Source organism: Setaria italica, chromosome III (genome assembly GCF_000263155.2).
Source record: "Setaria italica strain Yugu1 chromosome III, Setaria_italica_v2.0, whole genome shotgun sequence".
Lineage (NCBI taxonomy): Eukaryota > Viridiplantae > Streptophyta > Magnoliopsida > Poales > Poaceae > Setaria > Setaria italica.
Genome location: NC_028452.1, coordinates 29,976,949 through 29,991,611, shown reverse-complemented (window position 1 = coordinate 29,991,611; position 14,663 = coordinate 29,976,949). Strand labels below are relative to the sequence as shown.

The 14,663-nt window shown below is 45.2% G+C and overlaps 1 protein-coding gene across 1 annotated transcript; it reads left to right on the top strand.

The window, feature by feature from the left end:
- The first annotated feature begins 1,255 nt into the window (after positions 1–1,255).
- LOC101780252 (receptor-like protein kinase ANXUR1) lies at positions 1,256–4,133 on the top strand. Its single transcript, XM_004962436.1, has one exon. The coding sequence runs from the start codon at positions 1,338–1,340 to the stop codon at positions 3,945–3,947; it is 2,610 nt and encodes an 869-aa protein (XP_004962493.1). The 5' UTR covers positions 1,256–1,337; the 3' UTR covers positions 3,948–4,133.
- The last annotated feature ends 10,530 nt before the right edge of the window (positions 4,134–14,663 follow it).

The window sequence follows — 14,663 nt, the reverse complement described above, 5'->3', positions numbered from 1 at the left end:
GAAATCCCCACAGAAATGAGGAAAAAAATTTGGGCAGCACCTCCCCTAAGGTTGCTTGCTCGCCATGGAGAGGTGGAAGAAGCTCTCGATCTCCGGTGGAGTGGCTCAGAATGGGGGAGGAAGAGGAGCCTCGAGTTGGTTGGATTTATAGGGGAGGAGATTTTGTCTTGGTTGGAAATTCCAACCGGAACAAACGACCCCCCTTTTATCCTGGTTGGTAATTCCAACCGGGACTATACCTTTTGTCCAACCATGATAAAAGGGAGGTTCTTTTATTCCGGTTGGAATTTCCAACCAACCAGGACAAAGCGTCGGTGCGATTTTTTAGAGCCGTTACCACCGGGACTAAAGGGGGGCTTTAGTCCCGGTTGGTCTTTACAACCAGGACTAAAACTTCCCCCTCCTCCCTCTGGCGGTGGCCTTTGGTGCCTCATTTATTACCCGGAACTAAAGTCACTTTAATCCTAGGTCCAAAGTTCACCAGGACAAAAGTACATGGATGGAAGGTCAGTTCTCCGATAGTGAAATATGATTAGCAAATCAATCCAATCCACAAGTCCTCTTAGTCTTGCACTGCTCCGATCAGTGAGTGGATCTTTACTTGCTTCATTAGCAATTAGCACCTACCGGGTTATTAACTTACTATCTTAGATTTCTAGGATTTTAAACTTCTAATTATTCAAATGTTTAATTTCCTTTGCAATTTAGAAGTTAGATTCGTCTCGGGTTCTCAGAAAAAGAAAGAAAAACGACGAGTATTGACATTGTTTTCAAGAATTCATGTTAGTACTGCTATTATATTTTTGTTTTACAAATGAAAAAAGATTTAGATTGAGGGTCCATAGTTTTTTATTTGCTCAAGAACCCTCAAAACCGTCGAGCCGGCCCTGATATTGGCTTCTGCAACGGTCACTGCGACTTACTGGAACAGCACTAGGAAGCAAGCTAGCTTGCCTTGCCGCTTTGGCACCTATATATACCTACAAGCCTAATTTTAGGTTCCTAGGCATGCGCTGAGCCACACTTTCCTCCGGAGAGACGAGCGCCAAATTCAATGAAGAAGCCGCAGCCCTCCCCGGCAAACGCTCTTGCGCGCCCGTCTTCAACGGCCGCTAGCTAACCCGTGGGTCAAGCTCCCCCAACCCCCTTATTCCCTCAAACAAACATCGCCTTGGAGGAGGAGATTGCAGAGGCGTACAAACCTCTGTTCTTCTCCCTCCTCGTCTTCCTCCCAAATCGACTGGTCAACACCACATGGCCTAATCAATCAAACACTCTTCCCCGCGCCTCTGCACCGGCGAAATAGAGCTGCCGTGACTCTGGTCGGTGCGGCGGACATGGCAGCCCGTCGTGGCGTCTTGCTCGCCGTCGTCATTGCAGTCGAGGTGGTCGTTCTCGCTGCCGCAGAGAAGTACAAGCCCCCGGAGTCCATACTGGTCAACTGCGGGTCGGCGAAGGAGGGCCTGGACGCTGACGGGAGAAAATGGATGACCGACCAGGACAGCAAGTGGCTCATCGACGGCGGCAAATCATCCATCATGGCTGACGCGGATGTCCAGGACCCGTCGCTTCCGTCGCCCGTGCCGTACATGTCAGCGCGGGTGTTCACCAAGGAGACCGTATACAACTTCTCCGTCGACGAAACGGACAGGCACTGGCTGCGGCTCCACTTCTACCCGGCGGCCTACCACGGCCTCCCCGCGGAGCAGTTTTTCTTCTCGGTGTCCACGTCCACCGGCATCACGCTGCTCCGCAACTTCAGCGTGTACATCACCGCCAAGGCGCTCAGCCAGGCATACATCATCAGGGAGTTCACGCTGCCGCCGGTGACGGGCGGCGCGCTGTCGCTCACCTTCACACCGACCGCGATGAACAACGCGTCCTACGCCTTCGTCAACGGTATCGAGATCATCTCCATGCCGAACATCTTCAGCGACCCTGCCACGATGGTGGGCTTCGCCGACCAGACCGTCGACACCGTCGCGGGCAGCCTGCAGACCATGTACAGGCTCAACGTCGGCGGGTCGTACATCGCCCCGGCGAACGACTCCGGGCTATCGCGAGATTGGTACGATGACACGCCTTACCTCTACGGAGCCGCCGTCGGTGTGACATACCAAGCCAATGAAACGGATAAGCTGAAGTTTCCAACCCCCGAGGCAGAGTACGGGGCTCCGTCGAGCCTCTACCTCAACAGCCGGTCGATGGGCCCTGACCCGAAGGTGAACCAGAACTACAACCTGACATGGGTGTTCGAGGTGGACAGCAACTTCACGTACGTCGTTCGGCTCCACTTCTGCGAGCTGATTCGCACCAAGGTGAACCAACGGGTGTTCGATATCTACATCAACAACAAGACGGCTCAGGCAGACGCCGACGTCATCGGGTGGACGACAGAAAAGGATGTGCCCGTGTACAAGGACTACGCGACATTCATGCCCGATACTCCCGGTGATAAGATCCTCTGGGTCGCGCTGCACCCTTCCGTGTCGATGAAGCCAGAGTTCTACGACGCCCTGCTCAACGGTCTCGAGATATTCAAGATGAGCGACAGCACTGGCAACCTCGCCGGCCCAAATCCCGACCCGTCCAAGATGCTCGAGGAAGCGGAGATGGAGCTGACACAAGGGAAGTTCAAGGACAAGCCCAACCACCTCAAGGCCGCGGTGATTGGAGGCGCGGCTGGCGGCGCGGCGGCCTTCGGGATCGTCGCGGCCATCTGTGTCGTGGCGTACCAGTCGAAGAAGAGGCGGGCGCTGGGCACTAGCGTCTCGCATTCCTCGGGATGGCTGCCGGTGTACGGCGGAAACTCGCACACCAACGCCAGCAAATCGTCTGGCGGCAAGAGCGCGGCGCTCAACCCGAACATCACCGCCATGTGCCGGCACTTCTCGTTTCCGGAGATCAAGGCGGCGACCAAGAACTTCGACGAGTCTCTGGTGATTGGCGTGGGCGGGTTCGGCAAGGTGTACCGTGGTGTCGTCGACGGCGACACCAAGGTGGCTATCAAGCGGAGCAACCCGTCGTCCGAGCAGGGCGTCCTGGAATTCCAGACCGAGATCGAGATGCTCTCCAAGCTCCGGCACAAGCACCTCGTGTCGCTCATTGGCTGCTGCGAGGACGACGGCGAGATGATCCTCGTGTACGACTACATGGCGCACGGCACGCTCCGGGAGCATCTGTACAAGACCGGCAAGCCGGCGCTGTCGTGGCGGCAGCGTCTCGAGATCACCATCGGTGCCGCGCGGGGCCTGCACTACCTCCATACCGGCGCCAAGTACACCATCATTCACCGCGACGTCAAGACGACCAACATTCTGGTTGATGAGAACTGGGTGGCCAAGGTCTCCGACTTCGGTCTGTCCAAGACTGGCCCGACGACAGCCATGCAGACTCACGTCAGCACCATGGTGAAGGGAAGCTTCGGCTACCTCGACCCGGAATACTTCCGGCGGCAGCAGCTCACGGAGAAGTCCGACGTCTACTCCTTCGGCGTCGTGCTCTTCGAGGTGCTCTGTGCGCGGCCTGCGCTGAACCCGAGCCTGCCAAGGGAGCAGGTCAGCCTGGCCGACCACGCCATGAGCTGCCAGAGGAAGGGAACGCTCCAGGACATCATGGACCCGCTGCTGAAGGGAAAGATAGCGCCGGACTGCCTGAAGAAGTACGCGGAGACAGCGGAGAAGTGCCTGGCAGACCACGGCGTCGACCGGCCGTCGATGGGCGACGTGCTATGGAACCTCGAGTTCGCGCTGCAGATGCAGGACACCTTCGAGAACGGCGGTAAGCCAGAGGACGAGGGCAGCGTGGGCGCCAGCAGCACCGTCTCTGCGGCCGACAGCATGGCTGCCTCCGCCGCGGCGCTCGAGCTGATCAGCGAGGACATGGACGAGGAGGACATTGCCAACAGCGTGGTGTTCTCGCAGCTCGTTCACCCAACCGGCCGGTGAGGTACAAGTGTATATGGGACGGACGTGGATGCTGGAACGGATCGTGCATGCCTGTTGTTGCCGTTTGGGATTTGGGATTCACCCTGTTGGTGTCCACATGTACTCTGATCATATTGTGCGTATGTGTGTTTCGTTGGTTGATTCTTTAACTTGGTTCTAGTTGCTGCATACTGATGGGCCATTAAAAGGGGGGAATTATATCCATTGTTAAGAACATAGGAATTCTGTAAAATCAAAGGGAGATGCTATTTTACATGTGACTGAAATTAGTTTTAACAGTTTACGTATAGGAACAAAGACAGCTAGATAAGTATCCAATGCATAGGAACCCTTGTTGGGAGAGGACATGCCTCACCCAGGCGAAGAAATTTTTGTAGACATGGTCATTATATGCATGGCAGGGCAGAACAGAGAGCATCAACCAAACCATTTCAGCTATCAATATATATAGATCCAGAAAGACCAAAGATTCAGAGTGACCATGATGAGTTCGAAAAGTTTTTTTCTCAATGTTTGCTGGATTCATGCGAACTTAATGATCAGTATTTGTCTGCTACACAAAGGGTCATCACTCACTGCTGGTAACTCCTTATTTGCCATAGTTTTTGGAGACGTAAGAAAATTTTCACGAAAGATAAGGCTATTTTTCTTCCATGGATAATTCATTGTGACAAAATATCATTATTAATCACGGCAAAACTCGCACAACCTCCCACCTAGTGGGATTTCTTCTTGCCATACATATAAATTATTTGTTTTTGAGGAAACAAGGGGGAGTTCCCCTGCTGATTATATATATAAGTATTAGAGTATGTTACAGGTTCATAATAACCAAATTAGGAGACAAAGAACGAAACAAAGAAGATTAAAAAAATTACAAGCTCTGATCTAGCCATTGAGACATAGGTTGTTTCCAAGTGTCTTTTACTCTGTGAATAACCAGAGTAAATATATGCTTGAAACGAATTATTGTGCTCTGAATTGTTAGTTGAATGCCGTTAAAGATCCAATCATTTCTTGTCATCCATATGCACCAGCTCATGATTATGATGACTTCCATGAAGAATGGTACTTGCAACTGATCCTCGAAGGAGCTAAGGATTGAATATGGCTCCTGCTGCAAATCCATGAACAAGCCTAGTGGATCCAGCATTCTTGCGCAAAAAGACATTCTAGCAAAAGATGGAATAAAGTTTCCTCTTTGTCATGATGGCATAACACGCAGGAATAAGATGGGAGAATCGTATGTTTGCACTTGAGGATATTTCTTGTACTGAGTCTGTCTTTTAAGACAAGCCAAAAGAAGACTTTATGTTTGTTTTGGCACTTTGACTTCCATAGCCATTTATGAACTTGGTGAACCTCCTTGTGTCCAGTCAATTGGCAATAAGCCTTGGAAGACGAGTAGAAACCATTGCCCCAGATATAAGTCCAAATGTCAGGTTCATCTGAAAGATCTATTGATTGTAGGTCAGCTGCTAATAGAAATAACTCACTAAAAGCTTGTGAAGGCAGAGGTAGGTGAAATAACTATTGCAAATCAGTTGTTTCATAAGCCTTCTGTAATGAGACATATTTGTTTTTGGCAAAGGAGAAGAGCTGCGGATGAGACTGGGATGGAATTTGATCATGCCACAAGTCTTGCCAAAGGAAACAAGTGCTACCATCTTTAACTGTAACTAGCACTAAGCCTTTAAATTTGTCAAGTAGCTTGATGATGTCTCGCCACCAAAAGGATCCCTTTTTGTATGACTAGGTAATTTACCATTGGTATAATACTTTTCCCATATAAGATGAACCCAAGGAATATTTGCTTTGTTGAAGAACTTATGCAGATATTTTAGCAATAAGGCTTCATTTTGTGTCGTAATGTTCAAAACCCCAAGAACTCCCTCTGATTTTGGCAAGGTGACCATTTCCCAAGCTGCTTTAGGTGGTTTTTTGTTGTTGATATCTGAGCCTCCTCAAAGACAATGCTTTCTGTATTTGTCCACTTGCTTATAAACTGTCTTATGTAGCAACAAGGTACACATATGAAACATTGGTAATGCAGTGAAAATGGCATTAATTAATTGAAGTCTACCTACCTCAGATAATAAATTGAATGTGGCCAGCAATCTTCTTTCACATCTAGACACCATTGGTAAAAACTCCTCCACTCTTGGCTTTGTTAATCCTAAAGGTAGGCCTAGGTAAGTAAAAGGTAGCTGTCCAATAGTGCATCCAAATAGCTGAGAGAGGATTTGTATCCTTTCCTCTGAAATATTTATTGGTAACATCATAGACTTATTGAAGTTTACTTTCATACCCGTTGACGAGGTAAAGGATTGTAAGATGTTCTTTAGGTACATAAGTTGTGTAGAACAGCCTTCCATAATAATGAGTGTATCATCAGCATACTGCAAAATAGAGAAGTCTTGACTATAGTTGAGTGGGATTGGTAGCTTTAAATATCCGTGGTTCTTTGCGGAGTTTAATAGAGTTTGCAGGAGATCAGCTCCTAACACAAAGAGAAGAGGCGAGAGAGGGTCATCCTGACGAACCCCTCTCTTACAAGTAAATCTTTTCCCTGACACACCATTTAATAGAACAGAAGATGTTCCTGATCTGAAAATTTGCTTTATCCACTTTAACCAGAGCTGCCCAAATCCTTTATGTTTCATGATGTCTAACAGGGCTGCATGCTCAATTCGATCAAAGGCCTTCTCGAAGTCTAGTTTGAGATAACAATCTATTTCTTCGATTTGTGACAGAGATGTAAGTACTCAAAAGCTCAGGCTAGGCAATCTTGAATAGCTCTAGCTTTGATGAATCCATACTGATTTGCATGTACCAGACCCATGATAACCTTCTGCAATCTGTTGGCTAGCAATTTAGTTAGTAACTTCATAGAGATATTTAGAAGCGAGATTGATCTATAGTCTGAGACTGTTGCAGCCCCATCAATCTTGGGTATTAGGGTAATGTAAGATCCATTAATGCTATGCAAGCAAACCTCTCCAGATTGAAAAGCTTCAAATAAAGCAGAGAAATCCAGTTTGATGATTGGCCAACATTTTTTTCAAAAATTTGTATTAAAACCGTCTAGCCCAGGAGCTTTATCATTTGGGATGTTCTGAATAACTGAAACTATTTCCTCATGCGAGAAAGGATCTTCCAGACATTGGAGGTTGTCAGCCATGTGCAAGAGTTGTTGCAGGTCAAAGGCCATAGGATGACTTGTTTTGGTTACACCAGAATCATCTTGCAAAGACCTAATAAAACTTTTCCTATTCTGGATTGTAGCATTAGCATGGAAGAATTTTGTCAACTCATCTCCAAACTTCACCCATTTAATCGATCCTCTTTGTTTCCAATATGTCTTTTGCTGTTGTAAAAGTGTTTAATGCTGTAAAATTTCCTTGAAATTCCATTTTATTAACAATAGGTCTCTACTTTCCTCTATCAATTCTATAAAGGACAAGATCAATTTCACATTGTAAATCACTGTCTTTAAGCTAGAGAGTTGGCCCTGCCACAACCTTAAGACTCTCCTTAGATTTTTAAACTTTTCAGTAATAACTTTTACTTTATCTGCAGCCTGAACTGGAATTGACCAGCCATGGGCAACAATATCCATAAAATGTTCATGTTGTAGCCAATAATTTTCAAATCTAAATACTTTTCCTTTGGGGATGTCTGTTCCAATGGTAATGACACAGGGCGAGTGGTCAGATGTTTCCATTACTAGTGGAAATGCTGAGGTATTGGGATAGGAAAAGGACTAGGAAGTGGACGTAAAGAACCAGTCTAACCTCTCAAGTAAGGGTGCTTGTTGCTTGTTTGTCCAAGTAAATTGTTTTGACTTTAAAGGAACTTCCACTAGGCCTAGGGTGCTGATTGCTTCATTGAACATGAACATTTCCGAGTAATTCCCTCCTGGTTTATTTCTATTGGTAGGATCTCTTATTAAGTTAAAATCCCTGAGTAACAACCAATCAATATCGTCTGGCATCTGAATGTTTTTTAGCCACTGGGTGAAATCCCTTTTTCCCTCGTAAGTACATGGCCCATATACATTTGTGAGGATCCATTCATTGCCTGAGATGGTTGACGAAAATTTTATAGATATAGCATATTCATTTGTAAAAACCATTTGGCCATTGAACGAACTTGACTTCCAAATGATTGCAATGCCTCCAGAGGCTCCTTGAGAAGGGAGGTATTCAAACTTATCAAAGGCAGTAGGGCAGAACTTTCTGATGAAAAGAATGTCTAAGTGCTCCCTTTTAGTTTCCTGAAGGCAGATGATAGCACACTGGCTTTTAATAATTTTGTCTTTAATAGAGTTCCATTTTTTATCTGAATTGATACCTCTCACATTCCAACACATAACATGCCACTCCCTCATAGAATGATTAAGATTCAAGTTTATAATTGGATGGAAGAGTTCAAAGACCTTAGCACTAGATGCACATCACCAGTACTAGAAGCATAATAAACAAAAGCAAAATGCCCTGAACAATAACAAAGGTGTATTAGAAAGCCAACATAGAACATAAAGACCATTTTGTAGATATTCCAGGCAAGAGTATGCAGAGTCTATAAAATAAAATCCATTTTCCTGTAGCCTAAGTTACTGCTTCTTAGGCCTCTTCTTAGCGTTCTTTGGCGGTTCACCATCATCATTTGCATTCCCAGGCTTTTTCTTGAGTTGCTTCTTCCCTCCAGGGGGAGCTGTTACTTTCTTATTCTTATTTAAAGTTGCTGAAGTAAGCTTGGAGGTATCAACTTTGCAAAATTCTTTGCCCAAATTTCTAATTATGGTCTGAGTCAAATGAGGAGGATTTGCTAAACACCCAATGCAATTACTATCTTTACACCTAGAGTTTTTGAATCCCTTGCTATGTATTATATTCCTCCTGCTTCTCCGAAGATCCTCATCTGAAGTATGACCCCCCATGCCATCCTTTTGATTGGTTTTGATCTGATCAGCCTGCTCAAGGAGAGCTTTAGACCACGGGCCTTTTGAAGATGAGACCTTCTGAATCATTTTTTCTAAGGGAATGCTTGGGGAAGCCTCTTTGACAAGAGTAGGGGGAACTTGCATAGATTCGTCAGAACATGGAGAAGCTTTTCCAGGCATGAAAGGAGAGACAGAGAAGCTTGCAATGTTTTCTCTATCTTCTCCATCAAAGACAACTAGAAGCTGTTACAGGAGGGCATTGTGATGGCAGAGTAAACTGCATGACTTGACCTTCTTGCAGGAATTGCATTGTTGAAGATGATAGAAAATTTTTAGCCCAGACAAAGTTTAGAGGATTCAGCAACTAGGCCATGAAGAAATTTGCCCAGGTTAAAGGTACTTGGACCGTATTTTCTCCTACCCCTAATGAAAAATGTCTTGCACACTGTCGTATTGTTTCAGCACTTGGCTGATGGAAACCCACATTCTTTGAAGTAGCCAATTGAGTAAAGACTGGGTCTTGGGCAGGCTCGAAAAGCTCCACAAAACCTAACTGCATTTCCTGGTTTCCTTCATTTAGACCCGTTTCATGATCAGGAGCATCAGGAATATCGTCCATAAGTTCATTCTCACTAATGTCATCTAGGACCCTATGAAGAGGAATACAATTATCTTGGGGTATGAAGACTTCTACTTCCACTTGTTGATTATCAAGAATTGCTAGAGGTACATTATCACTGTCCGAGGAATCAGTTCCATCTATGACTTGGACATTTTCATTAACAAGATCATGTGCATCTAGGTTATCAGCTATCGGCAATAGATCTTCAATCCCACCAAGATCCTCTTCCACAGCCATATTAAGATCAATATCCAGAGGATTAATATTCTGCTCCACATTGTCAGCTTCAGGAAAGACATTATTACTAGGATTAGCCCCATTGGGCTGCACATTTGGGACTGGAAGGGCCTGACTATAGGACCATCTGGGTGAGCAAGTGGTCCAATAAAAGGTGCATTGCCTTCTACCTCAGGTCCAGCAGGCCACAGTCTCCATTGTTGAGCTGGGCCACCATTATCCTAGTTCTGAGCATTGTCATTAGCACCTTGTCCTGCATTGCTTGGCTGCCCATAGCCAAAGAAATCAAAGACACTTGGATCAACATCATCTGGGGGATGACCTTCATCAGCAGGCCCTGCACGAAGCAGTCTATATTGCAAGATTTCAACTTGGACAGTCCAAGAGTTAGCTTCAAAGTCCTCACCTTCAGAACAAACCAAGAACCATGGAATTTCTGATAAATCAACCACTCTTATTTTAGCAACAATCCTCGCCAGATTATTAGGATCTTCCTTCCAAACCATTAACTTTCCAAATTCAGACCCAGCTTTCTCAATGTCAGCCTTGGTCCAATAATCAATATTAAATCCGAGCAACATTACCCAAATCTCATAGTTCATAGTAATAAGCCTATTATTCCACCCTTTGTTGTGATCTGAGAAGGTAATTCTATAATTTCCATATTCATGAGGTCCTCCCCCAATCAAGAAATCCTTATCATGAACAAAATGAAAGTGTACATACGCTTAGCCGTACAGGCATGGCTGGATGGAATGAATACCAACTCTCTGCCAATTTGTAAGAAAATCATCTAGCAGCTCCCTAATAGATTGAAAAGATACCTGCTGCTGGGGAAGGGGTTCAATACTGACAATGGTGACGTCACTCTGATTCCGATGTGGGCCCCCAAGCACCACCCGAGACATTGGCTTCCTGAAACCGACCAACTGGTGATTGCATCCTCATGGCATGAAAGGGTGTGGATCAACAAACTTGTACGCAATGAGGGATTGTTGAAAATCAACCAATGCCAATGCCGGATTGATCGAGGTATTGAGGTTACCAGAAGCAGAATGCAAGTGACAGAGAAGAGGCAAGGGGGGCGAAGGTGGTTGTGGAGAGGAGCACTGCTGAGTTTCTTGGCTAGGAACAGGGTAGATAGACGCTGGGAAAGGCGATGGTGGTGCCATAGCAAACCAGGAAGGTGAAGGGGTGGCACCTGAGACTACGCTCGGGGGGAATTGATTCTGGGGACATTGCTAAAGAATCATTATTTCCGGGAAAGTTGGAGAGATACCCAAAAGGGAGCGACCCAGTTCCTGTAAAGTGCCAACCGTCGGCTCTTTTGCCTCTCTGGACCCACATGTCATAGACAGAGAGTTTCGAAACCAAGTGTTTGTGCCTGTTCAAGTAGCTGATTGAATAGTTGGGAATGACAAACACTCATTGGTAAGGCCCAGAAAACGGGAAGGAAATTGGCAGGAGTAAGCGTAATGGCCCAGCCGAAAACACAGCCCACATTGAATGGGCTGGATGCAATTGTCCCGAGTGTGAGTAGACGATAGGCATCGTGAACAATAATTTCGGACCAACTTGACTCCATAATCAACTATCGACCTCAGTTTAGACACCAAAGGAGGAAATCTCCTGAGTAAATGCTCTTCTGTAAAAGATTGCTTTGATTTCCCCTAATTAAGCTCCAAATCAATGCCATTAACAGCCAAATATGAATTTGAAATACCATCTTTGTCAGAGCTCCTGTTCATCACCATAGAGGAAGATTTCCTAATCCATTTCTTGCCAATACAAGAGAACACAAAATGTCGCTGATTATGAAGTACTGAAGTATGAGCTGAATTGGCCATAGGGATTGAATTAGCCCCTGTCAAAGGCGAACGAATTATCCCCTGTCTGGGCTTTTTAGGTGCCACTGAAACCCATGGAAAAAATTATCCTTGAGAAGAAGCAAGAACTGATCTTGCAAAATTCAGACCTCGATCATTCCATAAGTTGAAGGCCACTTTGAATATATCACATTGAAAAGATCCCAGCTGATAAACTAGTAATCCGACATCTTTAGAAGAGACGCAAAACTTAAAGGTCCAATCATCAATCTCAGCAACTTAAAAATGAGGAGCAGAACCCACATTGTCCATTGATAACTTAACTCGAGATCTAGCAAAGGAGGCCAACAACCATAATTTCGAAGCAGAATTGAAGGTGGCAGGCGCAACTCGAGAACACAAGACAGATCTTACCTTGGCCGAGAAGTTGAGACCAGGGCGTAAATCTAAGTTTGAGATATCCATTAAATCCAGAAGGAAGGAGTATCCAAAATCAAGGAAGAAACTGAACCAGAGGATCTATTGGCACGAAGGGTGCCGAGATCAGATGATCGCCGGCGAGGAAGAAGGTGGATGCCGGGATTGGGTGGTCACTGGCGGTGGGTGGTCATCTCACCAGGAGATTGTGCTGCGGTGCTGCCGAGACTTGTGAGCACCTCGATGATGAGTCATTTAGTGATAGTAGTCAGAGTCATTTTCCTAATGACCGTTGTTGCCAAAAACTTTGCGAAATTAATTACAAAAGTCTAACCAAGATAGGTGGCATAAGTCTCCTCACGTATAGCCTTTACCATTACATAATTCCAACTTGAGTACTAAAACTTTATTGGACTTGATAACTAACTTAAAACCATCTCGATACAAGAGAGAACTGCTGACAAGATTCTTATGATGGAGGGGACATGCTATATGTTCCTCAAACACATGATTTAGCATGGTGGCCCTTTGGACTTCGTTTACACCACAATACTGCCAACGACAACAAAGATAGACTTGTTTTTCTGGATGTTATTGCATGTCCATTCGGCATATGGGTTTGCCAAAATAAGGGTTAGATGATATTTTGTGGCCAAGACAAAGCTGAAGCCACAATAAAATGAAAACTGAGCGGTAGTCCTGGTTGAATAGCCCCATATGTCTTGAAAATCCAACCGGAACTAATCATTCAGGACTTGTTGACACGAATTTTTGACCAGAATCAACCGATGAAGATAAGGTTCTGATAGCCGATAAACTTGCAGAAGAAAAACCTGTTGACGCCCAATGTTGACCAAGGCATACCACGGACGACCGGGTTCTTGAAGCCGATAGAAGACAGGAGGAATCCGATCCGAAGCGAAATCGACTCCACTAAGTAAGGGAAAGTGTGGAGATTTATCTTTTGTAGTTTTTAGATTCATTGTAAATGTTCATGTCGTAACCGACTAGAATTTTAGCTTGCTCCAGGGTATAAATATAAATGCATGAGCTTGGTATCGAATAATCATCTATCAATCAATACAACCTTTACTTTTTTGGCACCACGCCGCCAAATCCTAGGAGTAGGAGTAGAGTAGAAACCAATGAGTTTCTTCTTGCGCACAGGGCTGCATCGGCTTCTTTCTCAGGTGAGCTTGCAAGTATCGTCACCCAGTCATTAAGTTATCTGTATTAGAACTTTCTAGGTTTTGTCCAATATTCAAATATTTTAGCATAAGGCTAGTTATCAAGTTGCTTAGAATCAAATATAACTTTGTAGGCTTTGTCCAATATTCTATCCTTAAAGTGCTCACAATTATCGAACGACTTAGATCTAATTAGGTTATTCTTAACAGCTCCTTTGTCATTCACTAGGTATCTGATTGTATCGGCTAGTTCGATCTTGCATGCTTTAATTGATGTACCTTTACTAGGTCCAATAGATCTTTACCCCTGCCCCTCGTATCACTAGCCTTTGGATCTTTAACATCAGACTACTACTATTGAGCCAATGCTATCTTGGTTGGGACCAATGCATCCCTCTCAGTAGTAGAATGACATCATCGAGCTGATGGCTATGTGTGCGAGGCCTTGTTGCCGCGTTCTAGTCTTTTAGGTTAATAGATCGAAGTTAATGTCCTCTCAGCCATACTGTCTTTGTTAAGTCCAATCTATCAGCTCATGACATCAATTAGATCGGTTAGTTTAATTGACGTGAGCGTGGTGAACAAGGAATCTTTTAATGACTGTTGTTTTATCTTCTATCTATCTTAACGCATCAGCTCATATAGCCGATGGCACATGCTATTAATGCTTTTGTTTTATTACACCATATGATTACATTGATAATACTGATTTTGATGGTGTTTATTCAAAGTAACGTGTGCTTATGAGCTCGAAGGCTTCACCGCCTATCGGGCTCTGGAATTTAACGTTTCCCTTGTCAATTGAAGGTCAAATTGACTAGCACGCCGCACACCTACGGGAGCTAATTTGGAGCCTGCACTAGAGTTAAGCAGACCTCCCAGGTCTTCACGTGTTTCCGATGCAAGAGACTAAAGCTCAAATTTTGCATCAACAAGACTAAAGGTCCCCTCTTTAGTTCTGGGTCTTTCACTCAGGACTAAAGACACCCTTATTACCAACCAGGACTAAAGGGCCGCCATGCAGGCGCATGCACGTGGCCCCATTAGTCCCGGTTGGTATTACCAACCCGAGATTGAAGACCTTTTTTATTTTTGCCCTGGATTCTTTTCCATATCAATACTAATTGTTGTTTCACTTATATACAATTATACACATATTTGTATACACATATATATGTACACATATTTGTTGGGCTACAAGGTAGGCTACGCTAGCACAAAATAAAATTTTTCTACCACGTAAACTAGGAAAACTGTCGTATATGGATCACGGGATTACCACTCGACGCACTGGTGCGGAAGATGCAGAATCGCGTTGGGGCAGCGAAGTCAATCAGCGTAGTTGATCACGTCGACGTCGAGCAGCTTCTCAGCAGCTCGTCCATGTGCAGCAAGATCATCCTCATGCCGCGGCTCGTCGTCAGCTTATCGTGGCTCGTCGATGCTCGTCCAAGTGCTGCAGGTGCAACACCTCCAAGGTAT